This window comes from Pipistrellus kuhlii, unplaced genomic scaffold (assembly GCF_014108245.1).
Source record: "Pipistrellus kuhlii isolate mPipKuh1 unplaced genomic scaffold, mPipKuh1.p scaffold_m20_p_13, whole genome shotgun sequence".
Taxonomy (NCBI): Eukaryota; Metazoa; Chordata; class Mammalia; order Chiroptera; family Vespertilionidae; genus Pipistrellus; species Pipistrellus kuhlii.
Window position 1 is genome coordinate 6,710,027 of NW_023425438.1, and position 26,921 is coordinate 6,736,947.

The 26,921-nt window shown below is 45.6% G+C and overlaps 1 protein-coding gene across 1 annotated transcript; it reads left to right on the forward strand.

The window, feature by feature from the left end:
* Positions 1-4,243: 4,243 nt before the first annotated feature.
* Positions 4,244-8,989, forward strand: PFN4 (profilin family member 4). Its single transcript, XM_036436142.2, has 4 exons — positions 4,244-4,360; positions 4,811-4,948; positions 5,535-5,640; positions 8,824-8,989. The coding sequence occupies exons 1-4, from the start codon at positions 4,244-4,246 to the stop codon at positions 8,850-8,852; spliced, it is 390 nt and encodes a 129-aa protein (XP_036292035.1). The 3' UTR covers positions 8,853-8,989.
* The last annotated feature ends 17,932 nt before the right edge of the window (positions 8,990-26,921 follow it).

Sequence of the window (26,921 nt, forward strand, 5' to 3'; positions counted from 1 at the left end):
TTTCCGACTGATAAACTCAGAACAAGTCCTGACTGGGTTTCCCAATCAGAAGCACCCGCACCAGCTTGGCGCATGTCTCACCGATGTTAAATTAAAACTACAAACATAATAAGCTTAAAACAAACAAACGCACAGAAGCCTACTCTGGTTGGATATTAAACATATAAAGAACAGGACATTTCCTTGTCCAGACCGCATCCCCCCAAGGAGAAGAGCAAGCAAATGCCTGGGATGGGTGATGTGTATGACTACCGGGAGGCCTCCAGCTGGGTATTTTAACTGACCCACAAAGAGTTGGGAAGCTGAAAAGTAATCAGAAATTTGGGGGCAAATATTATCGGTTACATTTAACTGAATATTTCAAGGTGCATTCATTCCTGGTCTTTAATCATCACTAACCATGGTCCTCACTCTAGTAGCAGCCTCTGTCCTCCATTGAAATAGTTTTTTTTTTTTTCTTCTTAGAGAAAAGCTGTTTAGAGAGCCAAGAATAATAAGGAAGAAAACATCAAATTACCATCTCTGCTTGCCCTTATTTTGTGCCTTTTATATAACTAGAGGCCCAGTGCATGAAATTTCTGTGCAGGTACGGTCTCAAGCCTGCAGGGGAGGGCAGCTGGGGGCAATCAGGCCAGCAGGGGAGGGCAGTTAGGGAGCCAGTAGTCCCGAATTGTGAGAGGGATGTCCGACTGCCCTCGACGGGGTCCCAGATTGGAGAGGGTGTAGGCTAAGCTGAGAGATAGCCCCTCCCCTCCCAAATTTCATGCACCAGGCCTCTAGTATTTTTTAAAAATATATTTTATTGATTTTTTTTTTACAGAGAGGAGGAAGGGAGAGAGATAGAGAGCTAGAAACGCCGATGAGAGAGAAACATCGACTAGCTGCCTCCTGCACACCCCCCACCAGGGATGTGCCTGCAACCAAGGTACATGCCCTTGACCGGAATCAAACCTGGGACTTTTCAGTCCGCAGATCGATGCTCTACCACTGAGCCAAACCGGTTTCGGCCAGGCCTCTAGTATTTAATAAAAGCCTTCAACTCTTCTGAGGTTTGCTTGCGTCTGCTTCCCCTTCATGAGGTTCCTATGCATTGGGTCACTTTACGAGTAAAACCATTCCTGGGCCATGGGGATGGGAAATGCCAGACAAAATGACCCCAAATTAAAAGAAAAATAATATCCACCCTCACAGATCCAGCCCAACTCTGACTACGCACAACCTCACTGGAGAACATTTGAATGCTATTTCTTAATGGCAATTCCTTCGACTTTATCACCCATACCTCCACCCACTGTCAGAGGAGCAGAGAAATACCAACTGTCACCACCTGGGGGCACCTCTCTGATGATACTGGAGTGGGAGCCGGAACAGGACGGGCTGCAGGGACACGCAAGATGCAGCCCCCTCACACAGGATGGCACTGGGAGTGAGGGACTGAGTGCTTTTCATGAATAGACCCCCATCCTGCCCAATGCCAGGATGGAGGGTCCGGTAAGCACACCGTGCTGGCAGTTTAAGTGGACTGCAGCTTAATTTGTGGCGTGAGGTCAGAAGACTTCACTCCATAAGCTTCACTCTGTGATTCAGGTCTATTTTTTGGCTGGTTCCAAGGCACCAAATTAGAACAAGAAAAAAATCAGTTTATCCAAGGAATGAGAAATAAATTAGAATCCTGTCTTCCGTATAGGAGAGAGGACAAGGGAGAAGGAACTGATTTACATATGAGAACTATTTGTTATGCAGGGTGCTGGTTTTGTGGCTGTAATTTAAAAAGCTAGAAAATGGCCTGGCTGGCGTGGCTCAGTGGCTGAGCTTTGATCTATGAACCAGAAGGCCATGAATCGATTCCCAGTCAGGGCACATGCCCCGGGTGGGGGCTCCAATCCCAGTGTGGGGCGTGCAGGAGGCAGCCCAACAATGATTCTCTCTCTTCATTGATGTGTCTGTCTCTCTCCCTCTCCCTTCCTTTCTGAAATAAGTAAGTAAATAAATAAAAAGCTAGAAAATGAATAGCAGTGTAAACACAAAATTAGTAGAATGGAGGGAATAATCAAGAGCAGAACGAAACAGACAACATAGGAAAGTATTATATTATATGTCACACAAGCCAGTTCTTAATGCAACTACCCACACACCAGATTGAGGAGGCCACACCACCGTCTGCCCATGAAAGGGGACTGTGGCTCCAACCTTCCTTTTGAGCTCTTGGGCTTGGGACCATTTGTCAGTTATCAGGCCATCATTGTCTAAATTAGGGGTGTCGAACTCAATCAGAGAAGGGGCCAAAATCTAAAATCCAGCCTAATTCGCGGGCCGAATAGTTTACTGAACATTCATAAACTGTCATTGGGATGGAAACGCAGCAGAGTGCAGCGATGACAGTGCGGTGCGGGCCACATGGCAAGGCCTGGAGGGACGGATTTGGCCCGCGGGCCTTGTGTTTGACACATGTGGTCTAAATTGTCCATGGTGGTCCCCGATAACGGGGCCCCTAGGAAAACTGAAAAGTCGGCTTATTTAGTAATGAGGATTCACCTCCCTCTCGCTCTCTGGTTTCCTGAGGAAGCAATACTTGTGACCAGGGACAGACGTGGGGCGGGTTCTGAACACGAGCCAGCCAGCCATCCACACTGCCCCTAACCAGGGCCTCCACCATGGCTCCTGAGAACCCTTCAGGACCAAGCGCCAGCAGGGATGGTCTCTCTGCACCCACCCACATCCCCGAATTCAGGGCTCCCCGTCCCCTACACCAGAGGCCTTTGTAGACAGTGTGGCCACATCAGCCTGGCTTCCAGGAGTCATTGCAGCCATGCGCTGGCCTAGGGCCTGGTTTGCATCTTTCTGGCTACTGAAGGCCACACGGGCAGGGCTGCTTGGAGAAAGGAGGGACTTTCAGACGAAATGTCCTTGCCCCAGCGCGTCCCCACACCCCCTTCCCACACTCCCGTCCCCCCAGGGGCCATCCTTAGGGCTTGCGCTGTAACCTCCATCCAGGACCCAGAGCTGCGACCTTTCCTCCCAGCCCGCCAGCAGGTGCGTGGGCTCCCGCCTGCTGGCACCGGGCACATGACCCCCCTCCAGGGCCCGCAGGGCCTCCAGCCCCCGAAGGGAAGCCCGTTTGCCGTCCCGGGTCGCGGCGCCGGGACAACGGCAGGCAGTCCGCGCGCGCGGAGGCGGATGCGGGACAAGGGCTCCGCGGGTCTCGGCTCGGAGACCCGGCTGCTGTCTCTCCAGCCCCGCGGCCCCATCGGGCGTCGGGCGGGGAGAAACCTGGAGCCCGACGTGCGGACACGGTGGGCTGGTCCTGGTTTGCGAAGCGCGTCTGGGCGACCCAAGAGCTGGCCCGTGGCCGCCGCCCCGGCCCCGCGTCCGTCCTTGGAGCGGCAGTTGCTCCCACACCGGCCCGGCCCGAGCGCTGGGCTCCTGCCCGAGCGCCAGGCGGCCTCTCTGCCCCGTCCCCCGCGCTTCCCGCGGCCCCCTGGGTCCCCTGCGCCCCCCACCCACACCCCCAACTGGTATTAACCCCCGTCCATCGCCCTCATTCCCGGGAACCCTACTCCCACCCCGACCCGGACCCTCTGTCCCGCGGAGGGACGGTGTTGCGGGGGGGGGGGGGGGAGGGGGGCCTGATGGGGAGACTGGGTGACTTGGCGGAAAATGCCCATTAAGTACCTGACAGGTGTCCCCCTGCTGCTCAGCGGGGCGGGGCTGCAGGACTGGCACCAGCAGACCCGTTAGCCTTGTTTACCTGGCTCAGTGGCTGCCCGCCCGCCCCGCAGGTGTTTGCTTTTGATTCTTGATCCCGGATGATGGGGATGGAAACCGCTCGCTGCGTCACCTGCTCTGTGTGACCTGAGATTTCCTACGCTTCTGTTTGACTCTGAGTTTGGGCGGACACTAGACGGTGGGCTGCCACTTTCACTCTTCGTCTTTTCATTTTTTAAATAAATTTATTGATTTGAGAGAGAGAGGGAGGGAAGGAGGGAGGGAGGGAGAGAGAGATGGACTTGTTGTTCTGCTCTTTTATGCATTCATTGGATGTTTTCTTGTGTGGACCCTGACCAGAGATGGAATCCCACAACGTTGGCTATAGGGATGATGCTCTAGAGTTACCCATTGAGCTACCCGGCCAGGGCTCCCTCTTCACCTTTTCAGAGGACAAACGCCAGTGCTAAAACTGTCCGGAATCTCTCAGGGGGATTTGTGTTCACAGGCCATTGAAGGCAGCCAGAGCTGAGGGAGCATGAGCCACTTGCAGAACTTACTGTTAGATTCCCTCCTGGGCACGAAGCACGTGGACAGCGCCGCCCTCATCCAACTCCAGGAGCGGAGTCTGTGTGTCTCATCACCGGGGTTTAGTGTAAGAAAGATACGTTTGGGGATAGAGTTAACACACACACACACACACACACACGCACACGCACACGCACACGCACACGCACACGCACACGTTTGGGCGCAAGAATTTTAAACAAACGTTTCCTGAGAAGAGCCACAGTAAACATTTTAGGATTCCAGGCCTTATGATTGGTGTCGCAACTACACAGCACGCTGCAGTTGTCGGGAAGCAGCCATAGACAGTATGTGAAAGAATGTGTGTGACTATAGTTCAATAAAACTTCATTTATGGACACTGAAATCTTATTTCCATCACAAAATAGTATGCTTTTGAGTCCCCCCACTTCCTACTCACACAACTTAAAAGTATAAAAAGCCATCCTTAGCTTGCAGGAATACAAAAACAGGTAGTGGGCCCACGGGGGCCAGCCTGCCATAGGGGGCTGACTCCCCGTCGATTTAACCTCTGCAGCTGATGCCCAGTGATGTCCGCACACTTGTGAATGGATTCGCCAAGAGCCCCATTCAAGCCAGAAGAGAAGGACTGTATTTCATGGAAAAGGACTACAAATGTGTCCGGGCAGATGAGTATTCACTTTATGCTAAGAATGTGAGTGCTGCCCTGACCAGTTTGGCTCAGTGGATAGAGCGTCCGCCTGAGGACTCAAGGGTCCCAGGTTTGATTCCCGTCAAGGGCATGTACCTTGGTTGCGGGCACATCCCCAGTAGGGGGTGTGCAGGAGGCAGCTGATCAATGTTTCTCTCTTATCGATGTTTCTGACTCTCTATCCATCTCCCTTCCTCTCTGTAAAAATAAAATAAAATAAAATAATAAATAAATAAATAAATAAATATATAAAAAAGAATCTGAGTGTTGAAGGTTTGAAAACAGCTGAGTAAAAACCTTAAGAATTTGACTTCAAATGTCTGGGTCTCCTCTGATCCTGTCTGGACAACAGACTTAGCCCATTACTGCAATGGCGGTCTACTGAGTTTATGAAAAAGAAAATACCCATGCTGTCATTACAACCGTCTTAAACTCTTTGAGTAAATTAGTGGAGCAGAGTAGAGAATCCAAAAACAAATGTTTGAACAATATATGGAAGTCAGGAAATGATGAAAAACACGGCTGGAGTATAACTGCTCGCCCTGTGATTAGAACCAAAAGAAGGGCATTCCCTTTTGTTCTCACCCAGGAAAACACGGGTGTGATTGTCGTGAAGACCAATCTGTATCTTCTGGTGACGACTTACACCGAGGGCATGTATCCCAGTGTCTGCGTGGAAGCCACAGAGAAGCTGGGTAAGTGTGTCTCCCGGGGCCTGTCTTTGTTCCCGGGGAGCATCGAGTCTCCTGACTGCTAGTGACAGAGGCCAAGTCAGCTGGCACAGAAAGTAGGAATTGACTGGAAGGAGACTGAGGTACCTGTAGTAGCACTGGAGGGATGAGTCCAGCTGAGGCCCAGGGAAACGGATTCCAGGGATGGGAAGGCTCCTAGAACTTCCCTCTGGTCTCTCCTGAGAGGGTCAGTTTGTTCAGTCCCTCCTTCCCTGGCTGGATCTGCCTCCTTTCCTGGACTGTATCATGGTCAAGCCTCACTTTTGTAATTTCTTTTAAGACCCTGACTTGACCAGTCTTAGATGAGATGGTTTACCCTTATATCATCCAAGAAGAGAGAGGCATGGGTTAAAAAACACACATAAGAAAAATAACTGCTGGGACCCCTACCATAAAGGGACCTTTTACCGAAAAAGAAATTACTGTGAGCCTGGCAGGCAGCTTGTTGACATCTCCTGCAATCTCCTTCCATGCCTATACATTTGTGAATCCAGATCTAATGTGGAACTGGGAAATTATTTCTATGAGAGCCGAGCGTAATGAATTATGTAAATTGTGTTTAGATTTAAGTGAAAATTGAAATTTCTAGCAATCTTTGGAGTTGCTTGAACATTCCTTTGACACAGTAGAAGCCTCTACTTCTGCTAGTAAGGAAAGCAGCACTCCCTTCATTCTTTCCACAAATACTGAGTGGTCAGATATGTGCGCTGCACTATCCTGATAAACTAGGAAAGCACAGCTGGTCACGATATAGTCTCTGCCTTCCATGCCTCTGCCCTATCTTCCTGAAATGTCCTTCTATTCTGTTCTGCCCCTTCACATCCAGTTGGAAAATTCCTAGGAATCATTGAAGACCCATGTGAGATCTTAGGCATCTCTCCACTGTGCCATGTAGTTTATGCAGACCTTTATTATCACTGCCATTGTTTCTTTGTTTACCTAGACTGTGAGCCCCTAGAAGGCAAGAATCTATAATAATAAAAGCATAATATGGCCAAAACAGGTTTGGCTCAATGGATAGAGCATCGGCTTGGGGACTGAAGGGTCCCGGGTTCGATTCTGGTCAAGGGCATGTACCTTGGTTGCAGGCACATCTCCAGTAGGGGGTGTGCAAGAGGCAGCTGATTGATGACTCTCTCGTCGATGTTTCTAACTCACTATCTCTCTCCCTTCCTCTCTGTACAAAATCAATAAAATATATTAAAAAAAAAAAGCGCATAATATGCTAATTAGACCAGATGACCTGGATGAAACTGGGGCTGTGAGGGAAGCTGGTGCTGGCAGCCAGCGGAAGGAAGGAAGGTCCACTCTTGTATGAATTATATGCATCAGGCCTCTAGTTGTGTCATAATCATTCTCCTTTCTCCAGTTCCTGAGATGGTGTCAAATATTGAGTAGTGGATTAATACATGTTTGATGAACAAATAAATGAATGAGTCCCATCAACCAGAATCAGGGAAGGCTCCGAGAGATGAATCTTAAAGGATTAAGTGACATCACAGAAAATGTATATTCCCACCCCCCCTTTTTTTGTTTTAGATTCTCACATATTTCATACTCCTACTCTGCATGCATGCATATCACACAAAAAATGGCTCTGAGAAGAATTCATCACAAATAATATATGGAACAAATCTGAAAGACCGCTGAGGCTGTAGGAGGCCTATGACAATGTTGCATCACTAACAAAGGATTATCACCGAAGTGAACATGCTTCAAGGATAGGACATTAAGACCACTGGAAGAATCAAACTGTAATCAACTGACACAATTAAAACAATTGACCTCAATTTTCAAGAAGGTATATTTTGCAGGATGAAGTTCTTTTTAAAAAATTTTGTTAGAAACTAGAGGCCTAATGCACAAAATTCGTGCAAGGGACTAGGCTCTCGCAGCTGCAGTGACTTGCCTCGGCTCGGCTTCATTTGGAAGATGTCCGGAAGGTCGTTCAGCTGTCTGGTCTAATATAAGCAAATTATACTTATATTATCATAGACTAGAGGCCCCGTGCATAAAAATGTATGTGCTGGAGTGGGGGTCCCTTAGCCTGGCCTTCCCCCTCTCATAATCCAGAAGCCCTCAGGGGCGGGAGGCAACCTGACGATCAGGGGAAAGTGATGCCCTCATCACACCTCTACTGCTGCCACCGCTGGCAGCACAAGCTTGCCCGTGCCTTGGGCATTGGGTGGGAAGCCACCACCCGAGGCTTCCCTGTGCCTTGGGCCAGCCCTGGTTAGCTGGGAGTCTGAGGGGACTGAGTGCTGCCATCTTGTGGCTATGGATGCTTCCATCTTTGTGATGGTATGATGGTCAATTTGCACAATCCCTCTTTGTTAGATAGGATTATATAGTCTTGCTTAGAGTCACACACTCACACATACACACCCCTCCAAAGAATGTGTTCTATTGTAGTTAGAAGGAGGCAGCTGACATCATGCTTCTAAGGACCCACTGTTCTAAGAAGGGATGGGCTGTCTTGGGAATTGGTTGGATGTTTGTGAAGGATGGATAAAGCTGTTACCCACTCAAAAGCCCGTTACATGTCTCATTACTTCCATTTCCTTCACTTGTTCTTAAAATTATATTTTCTCTATAAAAATTTATACATGATCTTTTTAAAAAAATATATATTTTATTGATTTTTTTTACAAAGAGGAAAGGAGAGAGAGAGAGAGCTAGAAATGTCAATGAGAGAGAAACATCGACCAGCTGCCTCCTGCACACACCCTACCGGGGATGTGCCCGCAACCAACATACATGCCCCTGACCGGAATCGAACCTGGGACCTTTCAGTCCACAGACCGACGCTCTACCACTGAGCCAAACCGGTTTCGGCTATACATGATCTTTATAGAAAATTTGGGGAGTAAAGAATTATGACTATTGAAAATTTTTTTTATTGTTGAAGATTCTAAGAATATAATTGATGTTTTTATATCTCTATCTCCCCAGCTAGACAATGGAACTCCTTGCGGGACTGGGTCCTATCAGTCATCCTTGTATCTCTGGTACCTAGCACAGTGCCTAGCATCTGATAGTTACTCACCAAGTTTTATGGAATAAATTGAATGAATGAATGAATGAATGAATAATATCATGGTGACAATTTGCTGCTCACAGATAATAACCATGTTCTGCTTCTTTCAGGAGAATATCTAAGAAGAAAAGGAAATTAAGTTATCAGAAGATGGTGAAAGAGAGCTTTTATTATTTTAGAAGAAAACTATAGACCCTAAAGAAAAGTGCCTTCTTTTGTTGTTGAAAAATATTAGGCAGAAGATACTAAAAAGGAAAAATGGTTAATGGAGCAAAGTTTCTTATTTCAAAACTTTTTAAATTGGAATTATTTGACCAACTTGTGTTTTCTTTTCCTGCCTGTGCTTTTGCTGTCATATGCAATAAATCATTGCCAAATTTATTCTTATGAAGTTTTTCCTGTTTTCTTTGAATAGTTTTATAATTTTAGTTCTTACATTGAGATCTTTGACCCATTTTGAGTTAATTTTTGAGCATTGTGTAAGGTGTTTTCACCTTCATTTTTCTTTCATGTCAAAGTTTTACAGAAAGTTCCCTTCCAGTTAATAAAAAGTGCTCCCTCTATGCGTTTCTGCCCAACCTCCCACTCCATCCCATCACCTACCACAATGTGTATCACACAGTGGCCAATCAATTATTACCTGTGAATAAAATAGATAAACATTTAAAGAAGGGAGGAAGGAAGAAGGGAGGATGGAAAAGGAAGGAACAGCCTGGAAATAGTGTAAGTGTTCTAGCCCATGCTCCTCGTAATTGTCTAGAATACTCTAGATCCCTGAACAGGACTGGCCTGAGAGCCCCGTACCCAGGGAGCGACAGACCTTCATAGGCCCAACTCCATTCTCAGGAGCCTGAGCATTACAGAACCCCTTCAGATTTGAGATTCATTCCTGGGACCCTAAAGTAAATCATTCTTGAGTCACCAAAAAAGAGCTGAGTGGGACAGGGGCTGTTTTTCTGCCTCCCCGGTCTACTTTAGAGGAAGGGGGAATTCAAGCAGGAATGCAGCTGCCCCCACATCTCCCATGCATTTTCCTGATTAAAATGCTGGTCTTCCCTCCCTGCCCTCTTTCAATGGCCCAGACTCTGCAATATCCCATTTGAGTGTGTGACCATTCATTTGGTTAACAAGCCTCAGTTGAATTGTGCCTTATGTGATAAACACAGAGGACACTGAGATGACCAGGACACTCTAGGAATTCAGTCTCGTGCCTAAGAAAGGCACCTATCATCTTTCTTAAGGTGACACTGAGCTCCCTAAAGGAGCCATCTCAGGCTCCTTCACATGACCTTTGGCTGGCCTCAGTGGGGGTGGGGAGAAATAAGAGTTGACTGATTGGCCCCTTCTGTTGCACTAGGGCTCCCCGAGAGAAGCTCAGCATGACTTTGAGAATCCAGAGAGCGCTAGCAGGTTTGGCTCAGTGGATAGAATGTCAGCCTGCGGAGAGAAGCCGGTCACCGATTCAGGTTCAGTTCCTGTCAAGGGCATGTACTTTGGTTGCAGGCTCAATCCCTGGTCCTCCCTGGTTGGGGTGCGTACAGGAGGTAACCAATCAATGTGTTTCTCTCACATCGATGTTTCTCTCGTCTCTTTTCCTTGCTTCCACTCTCTCTAAAAATCAATGAAAAAAATATCCTCAGGTGAGGATTAACAACAAAATAGAAGAAGCCAGGGAGACTGGTGGGCACATGGAACTGTGACCACTTGATGGTGGGGAGAGAGTCAGATGCCACATTTCTCTTTTAATGATAAAGAGAAAAGTTAAGAATGGAAAGTAGCATCTGGACTGGATTGCCTGAAGGAGAGGGATGGGTAGAGACAGGAGACAGAAGGGGGAGGAGGGTTTGGGGAAAGAGAAACAAGGAAGGGGACTCTTTGTGGGAGAATTAGATTGAACATAATATAGGGAATGCTCACCATATTCTATTATACATTCTAGAGAACTTCTAGGAAAAAAATCACAAATTGGTGTAGCTGTGTTAAAAGATGACTAATTACAGTCATTTCTGGGAATGGCTGCTTAGCATTTCTAGCTAATCACTGTGCAGGCTGCAAGTATTTACCATGACTATCTGTCAGAGCATCTTTTGTTGTAATTGTTATTTGATTGCAACACCTGCTCGTGAAGATTCCCTCTATCTTCCTGCAGCCAAGCTGTCTCCTCGGGACTAAAACAGAGCAGCCCAGAGGAATGTTTTTTAAGAATAAAGGAGGAGGGGGAATAAATGTCTATACTACATGATTTTTCTTTGTTATTTTTGGTGAAGGTTGGTAGAGGAGGGTCAACAAAGCATGAAGAATTAAGGGTGTGTGTGTGTTGTTGTTTTTTTTTCTTTTCAACTTCCTACCCTAATTTCCTACACACACACACACACACACACACACACACCCCACTCTTTGAACATGGGGGCCATGACAGTTTCAGAAACTGTGGCATCCGATCTGCAAACCTCTCCATTCTGGTGCTTTGAAGCTGAGCAGAAGTTGTTGTTCCCAGTTTACAAGAACAGGATACAAAGGACTAAGTGCCCATTACTAATGGTGCGGGATCACTCAGGAAATCTGTGTTCTACCAAGCCTTGTGGGGTTTGGATTTGAACAAAAGAAGGTTAGGTTAAGTTCAAGCAAAAATATCTTGACTTTTAGCTTAGAAATGGGTGTCGTTCCCTGCATTCAATCTAGTTTTGCAAAGTAACTTTCCAAAACACCCTCTGTGGGTGTGGGTCCCTGTGTGACCCCTGGAAGAATGTGGAAAGAAGCATTCAACATGGCCCCCACTCTCAGCCCCAACACCTGCCATCAGACCTCTGCATGGAGGCGATCCCCTGGGTAGCTGACCAGGGCTTCTCTGTCAAGGTCAGAATGCAAACAGGAAACTGCATACACAGAGAAGGAAAACAGATCGGGATCTCTTAGTTTCTATATGAATTTATCAACGTCTACAGTCCACATTCGGCATTGACACTGGGTGCTCAACCTCTATCCCGGCCTGTTGTTCAAATGAAAACACCACAGAACACAAAAGGCACATCAAGTCCTCCACCTAGCAGCAGGCTGAGATAAAATCTAGACTTGGGAGTCAGAGTGGAAACAAGCTATACTTGTTTTAAAAATATTACTTAACTACTGTTAAAAAAGTTTAGGCATTCGGGAGCCACAAAATAAAACACAGAAGCAAGATTCCTAAACATCAAGCATGTTCTCCTTAAAAATGCCATTTCTATCAATATGTAAACTTACAAATTGGCCCTTTGTATTCTCCCTCCCTATTCGCTCCCACTGATAACTGGGTTATTGGGTAAGAATAAAACGATGAAAGCTTAAAGGCCATCTAGGGCGATTTGCACCTGATATTTGAATCCCTTCTTTGTGCCCCAGCATCTTGTCATCCTGCTTCTGCCTCAAACTTTAAGTGGCAGCAAACCCATGGCCTGCTAGGGCAACCCACCTGTCTTTGGAGTGTCTTCACAGGCTGAACACTCCGTCACTATATCACCTTGTAACCCTGGCGTTGTCTTTTGGAGACACACATGTCCCATCTCTCTTCCATGTGCAGGCCTTTCCCTCGCCACTGTGAAACCTCAGTCATATGCCTTTAAGACTGGTCTATGTCCCCAAATCTATGAACACTCTTGAGCCATGATGTCAGGCTCACTCACCATGCTGTTTTCCTGGTCCCAATAGGCAAATGCTCCTCTTAGGCAGGGTCCTGGCAACTGAGCCCACACCATAGCTTGAGGTTTAAATAGGCTTAGCACATAGCTGTTGTATTTTTGACCGTCTGACAACTTTTGAATATTCCCTCTTAGGATCCTGCTTGTCCCTAAGGAAGAAGTCAGAACCTGCTTTCCCAGCCTCCCTGGCAGCTAAGTTTTGGCCACGTGATCCAGGCTCCTCTGATGACATACAATCAGGTGAGACTGTGGCTTGGAAGAGATGAACATGAAGAAGGCCTGTGCTGAATGAAGCCTTTCTGGTATGGGAGGATACGGTGGCATCCAGTATTTCACAGGTGGGGTGGTGAGGCCCTTTGGGTAGAGGCCTAAGCCCAGAATTTGAGGGGAAGCTACTGTGGTAGGCAGCACAGTGGCCTTCCAAAGGCGTCCATGTCCAAATCTTCAGAAACAGAACAGGAATATATGACCTCACGCGGCAGACGTGTGGAGATCATCCTGGATTATCTGGGTGCCTGATGTGATCGGTTAAGTCCTTGTGAGAGGGAGGAAGGAGGATCAGAGTCAAAGAAAGCAACAAAAGCTGGAGGAGGAAAGGAGATTTGAAAATGAAAGCAGAAGTCAGTGAGATTTGAAGGTGTCACAGTTGGCTTTCAAGATAGAGAAAGGGGCCGAACCAGCGTGGCTTAGTGGTTGCGCATTGACCTATGAACCAGGAGGTCAGGGTTCGATTCCCGGTCAGGGCACATGCCCAGGTTGCAGATTCCATCCCCAGAGTGGGGCGTGCAGGAGGCAAGGTATCAGTGCTTCTCTCTCATCATTGATGTTTCTGTCTCTCTCCCTGTCCCTTTCTCCCTTCCTCTCTGGGGCCATGAGAAGCATGGAACAGAATGCAGAATCCCGGAGGGAAGGCAGGGTAGGATGGATGGGTGGCAGGTACTCAACCTTGAATGCATAACCCATGGACACAGAAAATAGGGTGCTGGAGGCCTGGGGCGGGGTGGGGAGGGAAGCAGTGGGCTGGAGGGGGTAAAAAAAGAGAGAAAGGAATGCAGGCAGCCCAGAGAAGCTGGAAAAGGCAAAGAACACAATACTCCCTAGAGCTCCTAGAAAGGAGCACAGCCTTGCTGACACCAGATTTTATCCCAATGAGACCCCTTTTGGACTTCTGACTTTCAGAACCATACAAGAGTGGATTTGTGTGTCCTTAGGCTGCTAAATTCGTGGTACTTTGTAATAGCAGCAATTGGAAACCAATGCCTAGGTGCCTGAGTGTGTAAGCCCAGTGCTGGTGGTAGCAGAGTCTCTGAGCAGCACAGCCTCCCTCGTTCAGAAGTTCAGAGACAACATGAAACTTGGGGTTGGGGAGGGTTGCTCAGGCCATGAAACTTCTAAGAACAAAACCCCCAAAAGGTCATGACCTTGGTTGCATCTAAAAGTAAAGACTTTCCTGTTTTAGATTATGAACTGGTTTGGATGAAAACCAGCTGATGTGTGGACAATATGGTGGGCTCAATAGGCCTTCCAACCCTTGTAATTACCTCTCTGGTAAACTAAATGTTAGCCTAGCCATTGACATTTGATAAGTCACTCTGTTACCCAAGAGAGAGAAACTGGAATCATTCTTTGAGTAGTTGATAGTTGTTTCTTGTTATAGGAGATTATTTTTATTTTGTTATGATATATATGTGTATATATATTCATATACAAATGTAGTTATGGTCAAATAATTGTGTGTGTATGCACATTTTTCTGTTTTTCAGTATGTGCATAGTATTCAAAGCATGGCTCTCCTTTGAGAGCAAACAATGACTTCCCTTGGCAAATCTGAAGACCAGGCAATGGTAACGGAGAGGCCAGGAGGAGGAGCTACTGGTGAAACAAACCAAATTAAAGATGGAGTGGTGCTGTAGGGACCACAGGCCTCTTCGGCTGTGCCTCTGCTGAGACTGATTACATGTTGCCCTCCTCCAGCAAAGTGCATGGGACCACTCCTCAGGTTAATGAAAACAATCTTCCTCAAAAAGATAAGGAGCCCGCCATTTCTCAATAAGAAGACAACCTGTCAAATTATGCATAAATAAAACCGTAACAAGAGGCCCTCAGTCATTGACAGCCATTAATTCCTTCCATCCTCTTTGAAAAAGCCCAGAGAAAGAGGCCAGAGACAAGCAGCTCATACACAAAGACATGGGCGGACTGGGGACTCCTGCCAACTCAGCGGAATCCAAAATAGTCCTTTGGCAACTAAGCAGGGAATGGATTCCAGGCCCAGAGGCAACTGTGCACATCAGAGGAATGGGCTCCCTCCCTCCAGCTGGGGCCCCAGCTAATCTGTGGTCTTCCCGAGCAGCCAGCTCTGCTTTTAGGGCAGCCAAGGAATGCCTGACAAAAGCCAGCTGCAGAAGCAGCCTAGTCCAAGCCCATCTCAGCACGTTGCTACTGAAAATGTTTTAAAGCTCCTATAACACATTCACGCTCCTTAGCAAGAGAGACCATCAGTGTCCTCCCTTTACTGGTCCTTCAAAGGCCAATAAATAGGAGTTCCCATCCTGGGCATGAACAGTTAGTGTGTGATTTGACCAAAGCTGGTTTATTTCACATTCAGCAAACATTTCCGGAGTACTCGCTATATGCAGGGCCCTGCTCTAGGGCTTTGGGGAACAGTTCAGAGAGGACCGATAATTATTATTTTGTAAAATGACTCAGAGAGGAGCAATAAAAATAAGATCAGCTCCAACGTATTGCACCCCTACTGTTTGTCAGGCCCCATGGTACTAGTATACATTTTACATAATTGTTTCATTCAATCCTCTAAACCAGTGGTTCTCAACCTTCCTAATGCCGTGACCCTTTCATACAGTTCCTCATGTTGTGGTGACCTCCCCAACCATAAAATTATTTTTGTTGCTACTTCATCACTATAATTTTGCTACTGCTATGAATCATAATGTAAATATCTGTGTTTTCCGATGGTCTTAGGCTCTACAGCTGTGGTTCTCGACCCACAGGTTTTTACATAACAGATATTTACATTACAATTCATAACAGTAGCAAAATTACACTTATGAAGTAGCAATGAGAATAATTATATGGTTGAGAGAAAGGTCACCACAACATGAGGAACTGTATTAAAGGGTCGCGGCATCAGAAAGATTGAGAACCACTGCTCTAACTTTCCTGCAAAGTGAGTCTTTTCATTTCCATTTTACAGATTAAGAAATTGAGGCTCAGCCGAAACTGGTTTGGCTCAGTGGATAGAGCATAGGCCTGCGGACTGAAGGGTCCCAGGTTCGATTCTGGAAAAGGGCATGTACATTGGTTGCAGGCACATCCCCGGTGGGGGGTGTGCAGGAGGCAGCTGGTTGATGTTTCTATCTCATTGATGTTTCTGACTCTCTGTCTCTCTCCTTTCCTCTGTAAAAAATCAATAAAATATATGAGTAAAAAAAAAAAAAAAAGAAAAAGAAAAAAGAAAGAAAGAAACTGAGGCTCAGAGAAATAAAGGGACTTGGTGAAACGCAATATAAAGGCTGTGAAAGAAACCGATTCAGTGGTGACTGAGGAGTCCCTGAGAGTTGTTGAGCAGTGGCATGACTTGATCAGAGACTAAGGAAGTATATGGGATTGTGATAGAATAAGTCAAGAGCCAGGAGATTAGTTAGCATTCAGTGGGAGATGTGAAGATTGACATGCAAATCTAAACAATATGCATATATGCTTTATGAACATAATCATCTACAATAAAATTGTAAATGTAACTCAATTAGACCAGGATGGGCTGGAGAGGTTGGAGCCCTAATAGAAAGTTTGATTTGAAGAATCACAAAGGAGGGGGAAGGGCATTTAAGGATGAGCCAGGTGGAGGTGGCCATTGGGACCAATGAACAGAGGCCCAGGCTTGCTGGGGAGATACACTGAGCACCTCCATGTGGCTGGTGCTTTGAGCAATGGGGGGGAAGAGAGGGTTGGACAGGTGGGCTGGAACCTGAAGGACATCAGCTGCCAGACTGGCGATCTAAACTCTACTCACACGGCAACGGAAAGGGCCAGAGATTTCTGAACAGAGTCAGAGCATGTAGAAAGCGGTGTGTTAGGAAAATTCAAGCCCGGAGCCTGGTGGCAGAGTGGAGAATCAATCAGAGGCAGGGAGAAACTGGAGACAGATGAGTGATGAGGAGGCTGTTGCAATAATCCAGGCTTGATCTGATGAAGACTTGAACTGGAATAGGGGTGGGGGTGGGAGGTCAAGAAAACAAAGGACATGAAAGAAATTAGGAAGGATTATTCCATTGGATTAGGCTGATTGGAGAGGAGGGTTCTGGGAGACGGATGAGATTCCAACAAGGTGATTTGTTGGGAGTACTTCTAAAACGTCACACTTTGACTTTTCCGCAGATATTTATGACTTCTCCAGTGTCATTCCCTAACTCATTTACAACCTGAAGGCTCACATCCACTTTATCCATCATGGGAGAATTCTGTCCCTATGTGTCTTCACAGATAGATTGGCCTGACCTTGTGAAGAAGCCTTTATATCATGATAACATGTAATTAATTTTTTTTTTAAACCAAGGCTTACAGAATCCCAGAACTCCCCAATTCAGACTTGCCCGAGAATTCCTAGAGAAGCTCAGAACTAGGAGCTAAGCATGACCTCAGTTTGTCTGACCAGAAGACAGATTGCACTGCCCTGTGGGTGAACTCGGGCCGTGTGACGGCTCAAAGCCTTATTCAGGAATCACTCCAGGGCTGTCCGAGTTGTCCTTGTATCACGGAGGAGGGTCATGTCTGCCAAAAGGAAGGCCATCCGGTCAGTAAAGAAACTAGAGTCCTTCCTAGAATTCTCTTTTGAAGTTCAATCAAGGCGTTAAGATGTGGGCATTAAAAAGACCATACCATGTGTATATGTGGGACGCTGCTTTGGAAAATAGACAAAATAAGTGATAGTGAAAGAGAAGCATTGTTTGATTCAATCTGAGCGAAGGAACGGAAATTCTGTTGCCTTTGATGAAAGACTTTCTCCTGTGCGACGTGTAAGTACTAACGCAATCGTCACATGGTCACTGCTACTTTGCCCAGAGAATAATTTCCCCACTAGCAACTATGACTATACTTTCAAAAGCAGAACTTCTACTTTAAGAATATTAAGCAGCTTAAGAGCTATGAGCAGCAGTTACTATTCAGCCTGGCAAGTCTCCCATAAGCCTCCACACGTACCTCCCACAATGGATGCTGGACTCCAACTCTGTAAAACCCCTGGCAGACCCTGCTCACAGACCAGTTCTCAACCACCAGCCTCAGCCCCTTATCTTCTCCTCTCTCTCCTGCTTTTGAGTGCACAGGGGGTCCATTTCACGCTCACATTTCTGTCTTCCTCCCATAGGACTCAGTGCATACTGTTCCCTTCCAGCTTTGACCTTGGCGCCTCTGGCTGACAGTCAGATGCTCTGTGCTGGCCGTGCTTTCTATTTTCACGAGGACGTTTAGTTATTCCAGGTTAAAATAATAACAGGTTGCCCTCCTCCTGACTTAAATGTACGCTTCTGGCAAGGGCCTGGTGTTGAAGTCATTTGTTTGTTCATTCAACGAGTGTTTAGTGAGCACCTACTCATCACCAGGCCCCGGGCTAACCCCCGAGATACCGGAGTGAAAGCCATGTCCCTCAAGGAGCTCCCGGGCTGCAAGAGGCAGAAAATTACAGTACACAAGTGCACCCCAGCCACAAGAATCCCGGGGGATTTGGATAGGAATTTGCTGCCCTCAGTCCAATCCCAAAATAAAACACTTTAAATAAAGCCAATCCAAAGGACGAGGAGAGTGAAATCAGTCATGTTAGGGCACAGGAGTGATTTATATTCTGATTTAAAACTTCCTTTGGGAATAAAACAATATTTCTAAATAAACACAAAAACAAACCTCGAACAGGGTCCACTGTGACCAGCGGCTTCCCTGTCCACCTGCCATGTCCAGTGGACACGCCTGACTGAGGAGGTCAGACCCCCCGGGCTAGAGCCAGAGGTGGCATCTGGCAGCCCTCTGTGGACACTCACCTGTCCAGACTCAGTTGGAGGAGACCCCAGAAAGGGAGCCAAACGAATGAGCTACAAAGGTTTTTTTCTTCCACTCTCCCCCACCTTCCTCCCTCTGTCTTTGCACAATCGCTGCCTGTCTGCCTTTGATGAACCCAGTGGTGGGTGGGTGGGTGTCAGAGCAGATGCAAAGGAAATCAAGTCCTGCCTTCCAGGGCTGCCCTGAAGTGAGATTCCAGGCACATGGAGGGCGTGGAGGGGGAAAGAAGAGGCAGAGGCCACATAAAGCCTGTGTGTCCCTGTCACAGCCAAAGTGAACATGGGTGTGTGTGTGTGTGTGTGTGTGTGTGTGTGTGTGTGGGATGGCTGGGCCCACAGTCTCATCTCTCACTCAGCTTAGGAGCCTGGCAAGGCATTCGGAGGGGTTAACTGAGGTGCCTGTTATGTAACCAAGGCCACCGCCTCTCAGTGAGTTCACAGCAAGATACCCGGGTGCTGCCATCAGGGTCTGCTCTGCAGTGACTTCCAAATTAGGAAGCCTGGAAACTAGGAATGCAGGAGGAGCAAAAGGCAAGCCCCAAAGAAGGGGCTGGGCTCCTCCAGTCCCTCCGCCAGGACTGGCAGGGCCACGGTTTCCCTCTCTGCCTCACACGCTGATCACCGGCTTCTCCGGGGTCAGGGAGACTCTTATTTCCTAAAACTCACTTGGTTTAACTTCTCACCATGAGTACACGTACCTTTATTAAAAGTATCAGGAAAGGACATGAACAGCCTCATGAATTCTAACTCCATTCAGAGTCTATGCTAGAAGATGATTCTCTTTTAAGTCATCAGTGCCAATAAGCAAATTACAATTTGTTTGAATTTCATTCGGTGTCAGAGGCCCAGGCTCAGGTAATACAGTGGTCACCCCCTTATTCACGGGGGTTATGTTCTAAGATGCCTGAAACCTGGGATAGTCCCAAACAAACCCTATATATACTCCTTTTTCCTATGCATACATACCTATGGTGAAGTTTAATAGATAAATTATGCATCGTGAGAGGTTAACAATAATAACGAATAATAAAGTAAAACAATCATAACAATACACTGTAATTAAAGCTATGAGACTGTGGGGTCCCCCCCCCCCCTCTCTTCGCCAACTAGCAAGAATTTCTTTTGCCTTTTTCACAGTTTCACAGAAAGAAGATTCATTCTTGTTGAAGAGTTTAGTAACTTCAGCATATGATACTTTTCTTTGTGAGAACTTTCACCTTTTCACTTAAGCACTTTACAGCTTCTCTTTGTCATATCTGAATGGCCAGCATCACTACTCATGTGCTTTGGGCCATTATTAAGTAAAAGAAGGTTAGCTGAACACAAGCACTGTGATACCCGCCAGCTGATCTGATAGCCCAGGTGGCTACCAAGTGACTAAGGGACAGGTGGCTTACAGAGTGTGGTGACAACTGGGCGAAGGAATGACCTCAGTGCTGGGCAGGATGCAGTGAGACAGTGTGAGATTTCATCAAGCTACCAAGGACGGCATACAATTGAAAACTTATGAATTGTTTATTTCTGGAAATTTCCATGTAACATTTTCAGACCCCAGTTGACCGTAAGTAACTGAAGCCACAAAAAGCGAAACTGTGAATAAGGGAGGACTACTGTACTGGCCAGGGATGATCATTTGTGGTAGAATTTAAAATGGGATTTTGGTTCATGAATCACTTATTGGGTGGATCCACCAGGGTGGATTTTTTTTTAATAACCGGTTGTCAGCAAGCTTGTTTGGAATCTCTTCCTCACGGGAGGCTGAGAAGCCATGTTTGTCCAGTTACCACCTGCTACCTGCTACTGTGTCACTCAACACTGGACAATCAGGAGGCCTACACTTGGGTCCTGGCTCTGCCCCTTCCACCCTAGAACAAGTTCTGTGCCTTGGTTTCATAATAACCAAAAACCCTTAACAGCAAAAATAAAAAGTACATACACTCACAGCAAGGAGTGAGTTACTCTAGTATCGCCATATGGGGGAATCTGTATAAACTCACCACAATGCTACAGGATGACCACAGTATAGTACTCCATTCCCAGCCATGTCACAGCTGCCTGAGAAAATTCATTTCTGATGTTTCCCAACCCAGTAAATTCACACAAAACTACCTGACATGCTTAGATGATGACTGGACTTCCTCTAATAGTTGTCGTGGCTCGGGAAGCAGATCCTGAGATGGAGGTTAGCGGGCCAACTGTTTGTCTGGGAGTTTGTTCTGGGAATAAACACCTGCGGAAGGGAGAGGAAGGAAGCAGGAGTGGCCAGAAAAGAAGTTTCTCAGCAGCGCTGGCCCATGATGGCCTCAGTAGACCACTCGGTTCTCGAGTGGGAATGCCCCTTCAGATGATCACATGTTGTGCCCACACGGCCCAGTCCTCACAGCCCTGCACAGATTGATGGCACTTTATTTTTATTATATTTTACTTCCGGTTGGAAAAACTGAGACACAGAGCAGTGGAAGAGATAGGGCCAGGACTCAAGCCTAAACCTACTACCTTGTGTTGTGTGATGTGTTGAGCAGGAAGTTGGGGCGAGTGAATGGAGGGAAGTCTGAGTGGCACAGAGAAGTGCCCACCACAGAATGCCTTAGTTTTTCCTTTTATCCACTCATTCACTCAGGAAATATGTCATATGCTTACTTTCCGACAGGCACTGGTGGTTAAAAAATGAGTAAGGCACCATCCCTGTCCTCCATGAGCTCACATTTTCCTTCCTCTATTACAGTTACAGACTTATTTTTTACAAAGTTTACTCAGAGGATCTATGAGGGATCCTTATTTTTTTAGGCGTTGTATGTATTCCTCTCCCAGGATCTAACTGTCCACATGCAGACTCTGAGTCAGGAGGTCTATAGTGGACCCGAGGTTCCAGATCAGGAATGTGATGCTGTTGGTCCTGGACCACTTTAAGGAGCAAAGATCAGCTCTTCAGAAGAAGTTCCTACTTTGGTCTCTTTAAGTCAATCCCAACACCTACTCTCCTCCTGGCTGAAACTTCAGTCTAGTTGTAGCAGGTCAGAGGGGGTCCACCCCCTGGGAGTGTGGCGTTGTGGCTAAGAGCTTTTTGGGTGACCAGCAGACTTAGCCTTGAGTCCTTGTACATGAAATATGGGCAATTTACGTAAGCTTGCTAAACTTTAGGTTTTTCATCTGAGATGGTGATAATATTGATACTAGTGCCTACTTTACAGATTGTTGTGGACATTAGATGTGCAAATGCACATAAGTGTTTAGCAGTCCCTGCACACAGTAAGCACCCTGTAAATTTTTTAAAACTAGAGGCCCAATGCATGAAAATCATGCAAGAGTAGACTCTCTTGGCCCCGCCCCCCACCCACTGGTCATTGTGGAAGGTCATTCCACCATCTGGTCTAATTAGCATATTAGCTCTTTATTATATAGGATAATAAATACCAGTCTGTTTTGGCCGCTTATAAGATGTGGATCCTAGACCAATGGGTCTACCCACAGCTGAAGAGTGTTCGAATTCATTGGAGGAGTTAGACAACCATCTTCTAGGCCACAGGGTATTGTCATAGAGAAAGAGTGTTTGATAATCTTGGTCCTGGATCTTGCAAAGGGCCAGAATAGCTGCTGGTACCTGGATGTGTCTAGTGGATGCTACTGAAGGGACCAATGCTATTGAAAATGACATTGTTTAATGAGTGACCTTGTGTTGTCAGTACTTCTGAGAAAGTATCTAGGACCAGATAGGGCCTCCTAGAAGCCCAGCCTTCCTAAGTCCTTTCTGTAGTTCCTAGGAGGATGCTAGATGTCCCTGCTGCCGCTCAGACTGCCAGAAGTGGCTATGGCTTTCTGTCTGTGAAGAGTATTTAGTTCTGGAAAACCACCCTTGTTCTTGTGGATTCTGACTAATAACAGGAACTAGACCATGAGCTGACCACTGCATTTGTCTCAAAATAGTAAGATTGGGAGAAGAGAGCACCACAGTGGAATCCATTCATTTTCCTGGGCCTAGGTCAATGCGAAAATGAGGAAATTTCCCCAAATCAGTGTGCAGCTGATTCCCAATGCTGTTATGTGACTATCTTTCAATATGTTTAAATGCACTTTGTTTGTTTTTTGGTGTTTCTTAAAAAATAATTCTTCATTGTTGAAGTATTATATGTCTCCCCTTCCCCCCCATTAACTCCCTCTAGTCTGCCCCCAACCCGTTTTTTTTTTTTTTTTTCAGTACAACAGTTGCTGCTGATGCTGCTAAATTGCCATTTATGTACGTGACTCTCCCCCTCTCCTCACATGTGTAGGTGTCAAGCCTAACATTTGGTGTCTCTTCAAGCACATTGAGGCTAATCTTGGGGAGAATCCGTAATGCAAGGAGCTGGTTGATGTTAATTCATTGGTTGCTTCTATTTTTGTCTTAGGAAGGAAATAAGCTGCCATGCAACACATTTTTGGGGTTTTATTTCTTTGGGAAAGTAGAAAATTGCCTGTGAGGCTAGCTCCACCCAGTAATTATTCTGAGTTTCAGGTATTAAAATTCACTATTTCTGTGAGTTTATATTAATGGCTTCTGTAAGCTAAAATTAAAAAACAAAACAAAACATATTTTGCTTTCCCTCTGTAAGCAAGCAAACAGCTGCAGGAAGGGCCAAACTAAGGTAATTTATTCCAGAGTATTTTTATTTTTTTATTTTTTTTATTTTAAAATATATTTTATTGATTTTGTACAGAGAGGAAGGGAGAGAGAGAGTTAGAAACATCGATGAGAGAGAGTCATCGATTAGCTGCCTCTTGCACACCCCCTACTGGGGATCTGCCCGCAACCAAGGTACATGCCCTTGACAGGAATCGAACCTGGGACCCTTCAGTCCCCAAGCTGACGCTCTATCCATTGAGCCAAACCGGTCCCGGCTATTCCAGAGTCTTTAAGTGGGGGAAAAGGGTTTTGAAATCAATGGCCCATAACCTTAAGATACAATATTTAACACATTTAAGGACACTGGGCCCACAGGGGAGAAAAAACAGAGGGCCTCTGACCTCAGGGAGTGTGTGTGTGTGTGTGTGTGTGTTGAGGGAGGGGCAGGACATAGATAAGGGAGGTTTTGACAAATAAGTTAATTAAAGAATGTTGTGTCCTGGGAGGACATGTGCTGAAGAATAACACGGTGTGCTACCTATGTTGGTAGAGGGGCTAAGACAGACCTTCCTGAGAAAGCGACACTGTCGCTAGACCTGAGGATGAGAAGGAACCAGGGTGTGTTCTCTGTCTCTGGAAATATAGTTAACACTAATGAAAAGGGAGGAATAGATAATTTACCGCTTCCCTAGCCAAGGCAATTTTCCATCTCTTTCTCAGTGCCAGGGAACTAACCTTTAGAGGTTTGTGCAGGAGCTTTCTTTCTTAAGCCCTGGGAGATGGGGTGCCCCTATCCTCAGAAGAATAAAACCATTCCAGAGGGTAAGAAACGTGGCTAGGGTTACACAGAGAGTATAACAGCCTTGGCTGAGGAGATCTGTGTCAGAAAAACAGAAGCACTGATTGCTTTTATTTTTTTTTTCAAATAATCAACACTATTTCATATTTGTTATGTGAAGGGCACTGCGATAAGTGTTTTACATGAGGGGTAGGATTTAAACATGTCAGGTGGGGCAATGGCATTCCAGGAAGAATGCCTGAGCAAAGACATGGAGAAGGGAAGACTGGGGGCATATGCACAAACAGCCGTGTTACTGGAATGTAGCATACATGAAGGGGAGGAAGGGGTAATTAGGAAGAAAAGGTAGCTAGGGGCATGTTGTGGGAAATCAGGGTGTAAGTGATGAGGAGCCATGGATGGATTTTGAGTTGATTTCTATGGTTGCTCCCCTATTTGCTGGTAGAATGTGCACTTTCTCTCCTGTGCCCCGGTACTCTGTGTAGTTTTGTATTATAGAAGCATCTACAGCCTTTCTATGTTTTCTGGTATGCTTCTTTGCTTGATCATAAGCCTTCTTGAGAGCAGTGCCTGGTGCAGAATAGGTTCTTACATGTTGGTTGAAGGAAGCAACATGCCGTTAACACAAATATGGCTGCAGTGGATAGAATGAACAGAGGGGAGGCTGCCCAAAGGCACAGAGACCACAATGAGACAAAACATAAGAAAAGAGGTGTGGACTGGCTGGTGGTGGCATGAATTGAGAGAGGGAAACCTGTAGCTTGGGAGAGATTATTTGGAAGTTAATGTTGGTAAAACATAGCAACTGTGATTTGATGAGTGAGGTGGAAAGGAATGAGGTCAAGTGATCATAAAGCCTCCCCTAAGATGTGTTGCCAAAATAGACAGAAAGGATTCTACTCAAGAGGAAGGGGACACTAACCAGGAAAATATGTGTCTTGCTCTGCTGCTTTTCTCAGCTAGAAATCTCAGTCACTCCCACCTTAAATCCTCAAATCATCACTATCCTTTAGGAGCATCTCAAAAGCCTCTACTCTCTACATGCCCATAAGATTCTCTAAGTATGGTCACTCCCTTTCAATGCGTATGGCATTCTGCATCTCTCACTTGGCACATTATATTATACCTATTACTTTTCTGACCTCTCCCTAACAGAATACACACTCCCTTTTCTCTGTACTCAAGCAACTTTATTCATTTGAGTGGAACGAGACCTTCAGTTCCAAACAGAAGAGGAAGACATCAAGAGTGATGCCAAGGTTTTTGCCTAAACAGTCAACAGGGTGGAACTGCCATGAACTGGAAAGATTGAGGGTAGTGCATGGCGGTAGGAAAGATCATGAGGTCAGCTTTAGACAAAATATGTTGGACATATCTATCAGACAATTCAGTGGAGATGCTGAATAGGCAGTTTGACATATGAATGAAATTCAGGAGAGAGATAGAAGCTGCAGAAATACATTTGGAAATTATCACCCTATAAAGAGCATTTAAAGTTTTGAGACTGGAGATCATCAATGATCTGTATGAAACTAGGAGGAAAAAAACCATCCAAGAATTTGGGAATAACTCCTAGAGAATTGCTCTGGTCAAAGTTTGTGATTCCCAAAACTTTAGGAAGATATGACTCCAATGGCATCCTCTGGCTGAAAACCAAAGACGATTACAGAAAAACAATCCAAATTCTTCACACAAAGGTGAGTCAATTTAGAAGGCAGCCGAAGATTCAGGAGACATTGCTAATGCAGATGAATGAGTTGAAAAGAATGCTAAGGTTTTGGTTCAAAGACTTCATTTCTCTGACTAGATACTTCTCTGAAGTTACAGGGAAGTGCCTTTATGGGATAATAAAAGTTTGTAAATATTTAAATTAATGAGACATTCCTAAGGGAAATGTAACAAAAATTTTTTTTCTGTGGAAAATGGAGAGAGGGACTATAAAAATGATGAATGCTGGGAAACATGTTTAGAAACCTATAAGGAATAGAAAGGTACCAATAAAGAGAACAGTACTATACTGAGAGATGAAATGTGGCAATAAAAATTTCTCTTTGGGAAAAGGAGAGAGTCTGTAATTCTATCATTTGGCAAAGGTTGGAGCCCTCTTTTGAGTTGTCAGAAAAAAATGATTAAATTACAATTTTTATAGTTTCCTTCAATGGAACTTTAGGAAGATGGCCAAATATGCATGATTGAATATGGATCAAATCTGATGGGCTTAGTTGTGTTCTATATAGGGACTTCAATCCTCAATTTGGCTCCGTCCTTAGGTTCTTGGGCCATCTTTCTTCCAGGGAAGATTTATGGAGCCTGACTCTATGCCAGGTCGTGTGCAAGGTATCCAGCAGTTCTACTTCATTTCTCTAGGTCATTATTCTCCATGGCAATGCTTTATCCATCCTCCTCTAACACAGCTAGTGACCTTTCTCCCCATCTCATTGAGAAAACAGGAGTCAGCAGAAGAGAACTTGCACAGTTTGTACCAATGATAGCTACACCGCTATATTCACTCTGCCCTCTAGTTACACTGAATTAATTGCCTGGACTCCAAACCCTCTACAGAAACACTGGATACCTTCTCTCGCCAACTAAAGGTGATGGCTCTAGCTATTTTTCTCTATCTCTTCTACTCCAGCGTTTTTCAACCGCTGTTCCGCGGCACACTAGTGTGCCGCGAGATGTTGCCTGGTGTGCCGTAGGTGCAGACAAGACAAGAATTTTATAATTTTTCACTATTTTGTTTACTTAATATTTCATAATAAAGTAATTATAAAATACTTTCTTTGTGTTTATTTGATTCCTATTCAAGAGAATTACTTTATATATAGTCAATATAGGCACAGTGTTAAATTTTTTAACATTTTCTAATGGTGGTGTGCCTCATGATTTTTTTCATGAAACAAGTGTGCCTTTGCCCAAAAAAGGTTGAAAAACACTGTTCTACTCTCTTTATTGAAATTTCCAACACCATCCATATACTTCCCTTGATTTTGTGTGCACCTCCAGTTTCAATTTCTCTGAACTTCTTTGAATAATAATAAGAAGAATAAATCTTCTGTAAAGA

Coding starts and splice junctions, on each gene's coding strand:
- PFN4 (XM_036436142.2), top strand. CDS start 4,244: ATGAGCCACTTGCAGAACTTACTGTTAGATTCCCTCCTGGGCACGAAG. Junction 4,361..4,810: donor TCTCATCACCGGGGTTTAGT/GTAAGAAAGATA, acceptor TAACCTCTGCAG/CTGATGCCCAGTGATGTCCG. Junction 5,641..8,823: donor GGAAGCCACAGAGAAGCTGG/GTAAGTGTGTCT, acceptor TGCTTCTTTCAG/GAGAATATCTAAGAAGAAAA.